The sequence below is a fragment of the Osmerus eperlanus genome, chromosome 6 (genome assembly GCF_963692335.1).
Source record: "Osmerus eperlanus chromosome 6, fOsmEpe2.1, whole genome shotgun sequence".
NCBI lineage: Eukaryota > Metazoa > Chordata > Actinopteri > Osmeriformes > Osmeridae > Osmerus > Osmerus eperlanus.
The window spans coordinates 16,323,719-16,334,437 of NC_085023.1; the positions used below are offsets into that span (position 1 = coordinate 16,323,719).

At 48.0% G+C, this 10,719-nt stretch overlaps 1 protein-coding gene across 1 annotated transcript in view; it reads right to left on the minus strand.

Moving 5' to 3' along the window:
* Window positions 1-9,684, minus strand: part of dntt (deoxynucleotidyltransferase, terminal) — a 35,321-nt gene extending 25,637 nt beyond the window's left edge. Inside the window, exons 1-3 of the mRNA XM_062464638.1 lie at window positions 9,491-9,684; window positions 7,318-7,492; window positions 4,082-4,189 (exon numbers count right to left, since the gene is read on the minus strand). Of these exons, the coding sequence (XP_062320622.1) occupies window positions 4,082-4,189; window positions 7,318-7,492; window positions 9,491-9,684 (477 nt within the window). The remainder of the gene's footprint in view (window positions 1-4,081; window positions 4,190-7,317; window positions 7,493-9,490) is intronic.
* Between the last annotated feature and the right edge of the window lie 1,035 nt (window positions 9,685-10,719).

Here is a 10,719-nt window from a genome sequence, read left to right on the forward strand (position 1 = left end):
TGAGTAGCAGTTCTGTGTGTTTGTCCTTCCTACTGTGGTTTTGTTGTGACATCCCTGGCACTGACCCACATCATGACCGGACCAGAGGAGCTTTGTCCAAACATGCTGTCTAGGGTCAGTCTGCCAGCCCTGAACCCGGCCCTGCAAGAGAACCACTGACCCGTTCACTACCCCACGCAGTGAGAGCACAAACCCAAACACATGCATATGCTCGTACACACACATACACACACATATACAAACATGCATGTTCTGTTCATAAATGTATGCCCTCCTGCACACACACACACACACACACACACACACGCAGCTGGGGCCCCCCTCCCAGTGTGAGCTAACGAGGAGAAGCAAGCCCTTAATTGGCGAGGTGAGGGGGCACACTCCAGCTGTGTGGGGATGCTCTGAAGCCTAGATCAGCCCGGAGGGCGTACACCCTGCTAAGCACTGGTCCAGACATCTCCTGCTAGAGCCACACCACAGTAGGAACCAGCTTGAACAGGCGTTGCAGGCTTGCGCTAATAGCTTAGCAGGTTGTCACCAACTTGGTCTACCTGGAGTGCCACCCGTGGCTAGCGGAGACAGATGGCCCTGGAGCGCAGCAGCTCGCAGGGGTCCTGCGGTTCAACCGTACTGTAGGACGCCATGTGCGCTCAGTCAGACAGTGAGCAGGTAACCCAAACTCCCAGAGTGATGTGGCCCTTCCTCAAAACAGATGAGCTCCAGACCTGGGCCATCTCGTCTCCCACTCGGCGGCCGGCCTGTCAGCTGTCAACACTCTCCTCCTCCTGCAAAGAGCTGGGGCGAGCTCAGGGCAAATTTGCATTCATCTAATTAATGAGTAATAAAGGTTGGTGGGGATGAGGATGCATGGAGTGTTGATGTGGCGTCCCAGTTTACCACCCACCACCGTGCAATGTGTTAGAGGCCAAGAGTCAGTCATCACTGAAGCCATCCTGACTAATTACACATGGGTGGATGTGGATGGGGGAGGAGGGAGGATGGAGGAGGGAGCGTTCACTCAGAACGGGGTGTACTTGATCATCTGCCAATTCATTGCACCGCCATGATCCTACTGTATGACAAGCATGCTGTATGCACTCCAAACCAAAGTATGTCCTTTGTTCCTGATGTAAATCATTTATTTTATGCATGCACCATGCCTTTAATGAAAAGGTCTGGTGTGGCATCTCCTCTGTGGGATATGCTGTACAGTAGAGGGTGACTGCTTGCTGAAGCTGTGTGTTGTAGCTCGACAGAGTGATGGATGTTATCGATGGGATTTAGCTGAAGATCAGTTAAGAACTAAGGCATCCCTTCGTGCTAGTCTGTATCGATGTGCCGGACAAGCACCACACGTCTTGATGAAGGAAAACAGCTCTATATCTTAAGTCCTCTCTGTCTTTCTCTCTTTCTCTCTTTCTCTCTTTCTCTCTTTCTCTCTCTCTCTCTCTCTCTCTCTCTCTCTCTCTCTCTCTCTCTCTCTCTCTCTCTCTCTCTCTCTCTCTCCTTCTCTTTTCTTCTACACTTCTCTTCCTTTTACCATCTTTTGCTCTTTCGCACTCTTCCCCTCTCTCTCTCTATCTCTCTCTTTCTCTCTTTCTCTCTATCTCATCTCTCTCCTTCCCTCTCCCCTACACATCTCATTAGAGCCAGAATCCAGCCAAGCTTGTTTTTCCAATACAGAGCATGTGTCTGTGTGTTTGTGTGTGTGTGTGTGTGTGTGTGTGTGTGTGTGTGTGTGTGTGTGTGTGTGTGTGTGTGTGTGTGTGCCTGTGCACACCCATGCGAGTGTGTTTTTGTGTATTTGTGTGCATGTGTGTTTGTGTAAGTCCCTCTGAGAGTTGTCATCGGGGTAAGAGCCCTTTAATGCAGCATGTCAATCAGCCTAGACACACATGTCAATATTTGGAGGAGTGAGAGGAATAAGATGACATTTGGTTGATGATGGAGAGAGGGTATGTCAGTGTGTCTGCGTATGTTTGTCTGTCTGTGTGTGTGTGTGTTCAAGTGTCTGTGTGCATGTGTAATGCTGTATGTGTGCACACGTGCGGGCTAAGAGATGGAATGCGAGGTAACCGGGGAGCAAAGGGAGAGTGGGAGAGATTGGTAGGAGAAAGAGAAAACAGAGATGAATAAATCAATAAGGTGTGTCGGCCCGGAGAGAGAGGAAGAGAGACTCCTTCCTGTGATTGACAGCTCACGGGGGTGCTGTTGAGTGGATGATGCTCATCCTCTGTTCCCGGTCCTGACACCACAATGCCCCCCCCCCACCCCCACCCCCACCCCCACCCACCCCCGCACCAGCCCCTCTCCTCCCCCCCAACCCTCTTCCTCCTCCAACCCCCCATGACTTCTCACACACCCAAAACCTGGACGGGGGTTGCCCCCCCTCACCCCCACATGCTTCCTGACTGATCCGGATCCTGCTCTGGATCGCTCTGGATCGCTCTGGATCGCTCTGGATCGCTCTGGATCGCTCTGGATCGCTCTGGATAAGAGCCTCCTAAATGACTAAATGTTCTCCTTCCCTCCGTCTCCCTGTCTCCGTTTCGCTCTGCGTCGCTCCACACAGAGCCCTGTGTTTTCTCCTCCTAATGTCCTGCCCCGCAAAAGATGAGTAAGGATGACATCACCCCTGTCTGTGGCAGATGAGAATGAAGAGAAAATCAGATCAAGGGTCGTTTCACAACAATCACCGATCGATAATCATGTACTTCCTCGCTTCATTATGGAGATACCACCAGGAAGATCCTCTTTGGTTTTGAAATGGGTGCATCTCTGGAGACACATGGAACTGGATGGGTGTTGTTTCACTCAGTTGCAATAACCACAACAGCTAAACATCTCCATGGATGGTGTTATCTGCCTGGAGCGTCCCCTCGTTCATTAGTGCCAAAGTAACACTAGAGGTCTTTGATGTAGAGAGAGGGATTATGATGAGTTAATTATATGACTGAGCTGGGTGATCACAGTGGTCATGCAGTGGAAAAGTATTGGAAATGGAGCACCTCCTTGTGTGTGTGAGTGTCGGTGTGAGTGTGTGTGTGCGTGTGTGTGTGTGTGTGTGTGTGTGTGTGTGTGTGTGTGTGTGTGTGTGTGTGTGTGTGTGTAAGAGTGCATGTGTGTGTCGTACACGTGTAGTCGCCGACTCCAAAGTCATAATGAAACAGATGCCTCTGTAGGCAGTGGGTAAGCTCTGCTTAATAACCCATACAGGAACTCATCACCAAGACACATCCTCCCACACAGACACACTGAAGGATTGATGTGATGTGTCTGGAACAGTCCCATGTAGTACACTAAATCCTCCAACACTGGCAAGGCTACTGTAGTGATAATAGTGACAGCTCATTAAACATCCATTCCATCGTCTTCCCACAAGAAACGGAGTAAGTTTCGGTTACGTAGGATGGTAAAGTTTGAAAGGTTTTTAGAGCCCCCTTCCATCAGCTGACGACAGTTGGATTTTTCTCAAGGACTCAAAGTCAACCTTCCTGCAGAGGGCATTAGAGTACCTCTCAGACGCACAGCCAGATAACCTGCTCCCCCACAGTCTGTTGGAAAATGTGTGCAACGCACCTCCATTCACCCTCCCTCCCTCCACCCCCCCCTCCCCCTCCCCCCTCACCGTGGCATGGCCACTCGCTGCCCGCGGGCCAGATGGCTGAGAGACAAATCCATCATTGTTTGTGAGGAACGTCACGTCCATTGCCCATCTCGGCGTTGCGTGCCAGTGCTCAGGGTCACAGCCCATGCCAGCCTGTGTGCCAGGCCTCCGGGGCACCCCCGTCCGTGGGGCCTTCGTCGCGCTCCGACCTGCAGATGCTGCTCATTTGTAGGATTCACATACCTGATGCTTTACTGCATTTCTGTGTGAAACGTTGCACACACCCCCAGTTAGAGGAGAGCTGGTCACTTGTTAGGGTAGAAGATGGATGTGTGTGTGCGTGCGTGTGTGTGTGTGTGTGTGTGTGTGTGTGTGTGTGTGTGTGTGTGTGTGTGTGTGTGTGTGTGTGTGTGTGTGTGTGTGCGTGTGTGTGTGTGTGTGTGAGTGAGTGAGTGTGAGGGGTACAGTTCTTACTGTGAAAATCTTGTTGTGGTTTTCCGTTGTGGTCTTCCTCTGACATGCATACTGAGAGACTGGGGGCACAGCTGGTGTCAAAACATCTGTAAGTGTGGGCGACGTGTCCTGTGTGCAAAAGGAAAACCTTACTGAATATGATGTGACTCAGGTACATTCCAAATACATGTGCTACTGTACTTGGAAATACATGCCCACAGCTGTTCACTGAGGATATCATTCAAAGTTCAAAACCTGATGGTTTGAAAGAAGTATATAAAAAGTCTTCAAAAAAGTTGCATTCCCTCTGTAGCTGATGACAGACAGTTTGCAGAAATGTCCCTGTTGTCCTGGGGCCAAAACTTCCAACTTCCAACTTCAAATGGAAGACAAAAAAAAGTATTGCATGATTCTAACCTCGTGCAAAGGTCAGCATTGACTGAGAGGTGTGAAGTTGAAAGGGGAGTTGAACTCTTCTTTCACCTTAATATTGACTGCAGTTTTACTCATTGGTCCTGTTTTTGGTATAATTCGCTTTTGGATGAAATAACACATCTTTCACACATTTGGAGGCCAATTTATGACTGCACCTTTGTACATTTGACCCGTTGTGTTTCCCAGGCAAAACACTAATGACACTCATCTCACAGTCTGCTGGCATTGAAATCCATTTCACTGCCTAACCTGTAACATCAAGTATTCAACAACCCATAATCCAATTTGCTTCCTGGAAATTGCCTTCTCATTCCATAGGGAAATTACTCCCCATTTGTAATGTATCAAACGGATTACAGATATTAATGTTCTCTCAGACAATTAAACACCACAATAGAACATTCTGTCTGTGAAAATGACACATGGAATGTTCTGAGTGCCAGATTAAACAGAAGAGGAAGATGAGAGGCTAATGTCACCCTGCTGTGTTGATGGAAAACATTTAAAATAGGTGATAAGGGTGTTATACAATATTGTAAAGGGTGGGCACCTTCCGTACCTCTTGGCTAAATCAACCATAAATAATTAAAAAAACGAATTATTTATTCTCAGCTAGAGGCCTTTCTCTTCCACTTTTAAAGGAGGGATTCAACACATTTAAAATTATATCATGGTTCTATTTCACATTTTATGCCAATCATGACAGAAAATTACTTTTTTACCTTTTTCTTCTGTTTTAGTTTTTTTTTTACTTTTCCACCCTAGTGCTGCAGTGGTTTATTTGTAATTTGGATTGTGAGTCCAATGAGGGAAGCAGCTCCTCGTCAGTATGCAGGGGCAGTTTGAGACGGGCCTGCTCCAGATGGTCCTAGCTGTTATGGCGTATGGCATGGACTGTGTGAAGGTAAGACTCCGTGGAGCTTTGAGCTCTAAAGCAACTCCATGGAAAACAGCTCCACATGTTCCCTAAGGCCAGACTCCTCTTTCTCTACAGTTTGACTAAAGGGACAGCTAGTTTTAACTTCCGTTTTGTATTCACACTATAGCTACTATGCTCCACAAACACTGTCTCCACAGGGACAACTGGGCCATCTGTGTAGAAGCAAAACTGGATGAGTGATGCAGGACCCTATCCTGGCCCCGGCCCACTCCTTTGACAAACCGCCAAGACAGAATCGCCTGTCTGCTCAGGTTAATGCTATTCACACCGACGCAGAGGTGTGCTCACGCAGGTTAATGAAATCCAGGCAGGGCCACTGAGCAGGGTCAGGAGTCACAGGGGCATCATCTCTCCTACAGGGGGCACTGTGATGTCAGCAGCTCTAAACAGAAGATTGATGACAGCCATCTCACAGAGACACATGGTCTTTTGGCTGAGACCGTCTCTCTAAACTCGCAACCGTTCCCTCGGCAGTATCTCATTCTGTCTTCTCGCATTCGCCTGTCTCACTCCTCATATTCCACTTCACTTAAGCAAAACAGGTTGTCTGCAAGTGGTGGCCTAATGGAAATATTACATTTCAATGGGTTTAATACTTTATATTCTCCCTCAGTCACATGTGGCCTAGGAATATTTATGAGCTGCATTTTGGATGTTAAGGAGAGCCGCTGGGGAGAGGGTGAGAAAACCCTGCGTGGGTATTATTGTATCTCTACACAAACCTCTTAAATAGATTTATAACTCATAAAAACTATCTATTGGAAGCGCGGCCGACGTAAATGCCACGGTGTATTGCCTTGTTCACTCCGGAGAGAGAATACATCACTGTATAAGCAGTGAGACAGTCTTCCGGTTACCTTGGGCGATGGGTCGATAAACGTCAACATTGCATCATTAGCTCCGAGGCTTTACGACACAGCTACCAGAAACCCCATTGCTGTGTTACAGTTTTGCATGCCATTTAGGGAAGCACCCTTGGCTGCCCACAGAAGGAACAGGGGGGCATGGGATCGGGTTGGGGGGGGGGGGGGGGGGTTGAGGTCTGCCAAGTAATTTTGGTGAAGACACAGGATGCCACATCTCTGTTGACGGAGGGTCTTTGGACAGACTTTCAACAAGCACCACTGGAAACTATGAAAGACGAGACTCTTGCGTCTCTATTTCACCCCGCAGAGAGTGGATATTGACTGTCCATCTCCACTAAGCAGCATATTTCTCTCCTCTTGACCCATATGTTGAAGAGGTCCCCCTAGTGCCATCCAAGGGAAGCAGATCTGCTCCGAGTGTCAGTTAGCTACCCTCTCTAAGCTATGACATTGCGCTGACAGCTTTATTTGGCACATCACAGCCAAACGGGGCGTCCTGAGGCCTCTGACTGGCTCCTGTATCGTGGCAATGTGAGTGGAAGCCCAAGGATCTCAGATACCTTCTCTCACCATTACACCGAACACTTCTTGTTAAAGCCCTCCCACAGATGTAGGAAACCACACACACATTCACCTAATGAACGCACTGAAACATATATATCAAACGTTTTCTTTGCCAACTTCTTCAATTATTTCACAGTTCCTCCTTCTCATATCCAAACTCTTTGTTATGGGTCTTGTGAGCCTAAACTATCTACCCAATCAACACTCACTTCAGCGCTTTCAGCGCAATATCCACATAAGTGGATATTATTGTTCTGCTGCATATTTAAATCCAGCATAAGTGGTCATTCCTTCCTATACAGCAAGTCTCACAAAAAGAAAGATCCTGCTGGGTTTATAGCACCATCTACTGATCATGATACAGCCAGTTTTATGTACAGTTCTTTTTACAGGACTTGCCTGTCTCCCACACACATGAACAAACACATGCACACACACTCAAGTCCACTCACCTGAATGTGGTGTCGGGTCTCCATGGTGACAGGTCTGCCCGCCTTCATGCTGTCCGTGAACCAGGCGATGTCTAGTACCTGCATCCTGGAGACATCCCTCAGGCCGTGACCTTTAAGCCACGCCCACAGCCCCCTGGCCTGGTTGTTCTCTGCCACCACATGGGTGACCTCATCACTGCACAGGAAGCAGAAAGAAAAGGTTAAAGGTCAATATCAAATGGATTACCGACAAAATTCAAGATTTCTCCAAGTTTTGTCTGGATTTGGATGAATGCAGTGAGATCAGCGATTCATTTTCACAGTTTCACAACACAGCACTTTCACCCTTTTTACTGCATCTGTGTGTGCAAAGAGAAAAGACCTTTCATGCCTGTGTGTCTCCATAGTTCAGTAGTGTTCTCAAAATATATCAGAACTCCAGAGTAGGCCCTCACAGGGTCTAGTTAATGCCTCTGAGGGTGCAGCACGGCTGGGTAGCACACACAACAGTCCCCCAGCAGCGCTCAGAGCCTCCCCCAACAGTGTGTGAGTCGAGGCACAGCCAAACGTAGAGATCCAACCAGCCTATCTCACTCATATCTACAGAGACTCAACAGAAGCCTTTTCTTCCTCACACACAGAAGACCCTCTGGTCTACCTCACTGTGGAAGCACTGTACCAATCAGAGCACCCGCCCATGAATAATTACCCACTCCATGGTCCTCCACTTCCTTTCTCCTGGTGAGGGTAGAACAGCGGAACAACTCTCAGGACATCCCAATAGGGCAGACCTCTCAGAGAACAGTGTTGTCTAATTGGCCGAATCACTGGCGAGACTAATCTTCTGTCTGCTTTGTGTTCAAGCCTGAGACAAGCATCTCACCAACCGCATGTAGACAAACATCCTCGCCACAAGATTCATCACAAAGAACTTACACACGTAACTATTATTCATTGGTTGTTGTTACATTGTTGACTATAACAATTTGGGACAGACATTATTCAGTAACGACACCATGCTGCCTGATTTTCTGAACCTTCAAAAACTGTCACCTCTGAACACATTTTACACACGGAACTAGAATACACACACCATGCTTCTCAAATAGTAAGCCTAAAATTGAATCTTTTCTCTGAATAGCAACCAACAGTGAAAGTAAAAAAGGGTCTGGACATGTAAATTAGCAAGCATGCAAAGCTGCTCCAGACTGAAGGTTCCGGAAACAGTGGGACCCTGAGTCCAACACAGGGAGCAAGGACAAGCTAAAGTCAACGGGCTTTAGAAAGGGAGAGCTGTGGAGAACTAGCAAAGAGCTGTTCCAGTCTGTGTCCACTGTTCCCACCCCACTGAGTAAAGCAAGCTACAAATCAGAGTGAGTGTGTCAGTAACAACAGCTAAAGTGCATTTGAGTGCTTGCTCGAGTGGGGATGTATGGGAGTGTGTGTGTGTGTCTGTGTGTGTGCGCGCGTGTGTTCTCGTGCCTGCATGCGCACACTCGACCATATGTTCAGGAGAGAGCCTCTCTTGTTTGTGTGAAAGAATGTGTTTATCCGGAGGTGTCATCAAGTTGCAGCTGATATCAAATTGTCTGCTTGCAGGATGTCAGTTTGAGGCGGCCACGCTCCACTTCCTGTGGTTGGTTTCAAACAATTGTATCAGGCCGAGTGTAACCGTAGGAGCGCTCAAGCTGTGTTTCTGGGAAAGCTGCCATCCCCAGGCTGGCGTGCCGCCGGCAGCAGCCCCACAGCCTCCCCCCCCCTCCCGGCTAGTCCCACCGGTGGGTCGCTACAGCTGGGTCTGCCCAGCAGAACTCAGAGAGCTGGGCAAGATTGGCCCCTTATCGCTTCGGTCCAGAAATACACAGTGGATTCCTGCGAGACCCTGTTGAACAGGAGCACAATCAGCTGCCTCGGATGACCCTGAAGATGCAGGGTTACAGGGAAGGAAACCCCCCACACACACCCCCAAGCCTCTGCCTGCAGAGATGTTGTTACAGCATGTGAAGATATCTTTAAGATACCGAAATCAGGCATCCAATTAGATTCATTTTCCCTGGATATGTCAACGATCACTTGAAAAAGTCCCAAGATGAACGGGTAGAACACAAGACCATAATTCCAGGACCAACAAGCATGGTTAAACATGGACTTGGAATTGAAACTGACGCTTAATCGCTTAAATTGCTGGTCCTACCTGAGAACATCTTCCACTCGAAATCCCTTTGACCTGGCCAGACTGGACAGGAATGTCTTCCTGCTGCTTCCCATCTTCTTCTCCACTAGGTACAGCACTACATCTTTAAACTTGACTTGACCCTGACCCTGGGCGCCAAGCTCTGCTGGCCTCGGCCTCTTCCTTACAAGTTGCAATGATGAAGCTTGGAGCATGTCTCCAGATGAAGGTGAAACAGGAGCACTGTAGACCTGTAGGTTTTTCCTTCGTCTAATTGTGTCTGCTGTCATGCTCTACATGTTTTTATATCCAGGAAAACACCCTCTGTGGTAAAACCACAGTTGTTGGTTTTCTCCAGTCTAGGACAGAATGACAGTTGGAATGAGGTCTGCCTGGTGCTGGCAGACAGGAAAAACCACTGGCAACAGGTGTTAATGATTTGGTGTTCATCACATTTCAACTGCCAGAATAAAATACTAACGATTAAATGTGGGATGATCTGAGGACAACTTAGTGGTAGTTCAATAGTGACAGCCTACTGTGGATACAGCCTCGGTTCTTGGAAGTCCATGGTTCCCCTTTGAGCAAAATCGAAATGAGAGAAAACTGAGCGAAAGAAAACTTGACCTCTTATTGTAGCTCCAAGGAATCCCAATCCTGGACTTGGAGCGGAACCAGATATCAGGGAGTGTCTGGGGTGCTGTTCACCTCAAAAGACCCTCACAGCTGTGTGAGCACGTCCAGTCCACCCCCCACCAACCCTCTGCCTGGATAATGTCCAGCCTGAGCTTTGACCATCTGTTCCACCCCTTTAATTAGCTTTCAGCTTCTGATGGAAATCGTCCTCAGCCATCCCTAGAGATCTGATGGACCTATATAGAAGCTTTAGATCCATTGCCAATTAATAAAAACCATTGGACAGATTGATGGTCAGCATACAGTATGTACTGTCTGTTCTGTTCAGTTCTGAAGCTTCAAAAATGGTCCAGAGCCCCATGGAGAACCTGTGAGCTGTTCCCATGACCTAACTGATAACACAAATGAGAACTGAAAGAAACCACCTTCAAGATTGCTTCCTCTTCTACACAGTTAATTAGACAGGCCTTACAACTTTCATGTGCAAACTAAAGAGCAGTGGGTTCTCCCACAGGAACTGCTACCGAACCCTTGTAAAAAGAGAATCTATTTGTCTAAGAGTTTGGGTGACTACCTGATTGTGTGACAGAACATCATTCAGCCACTGTGCCACT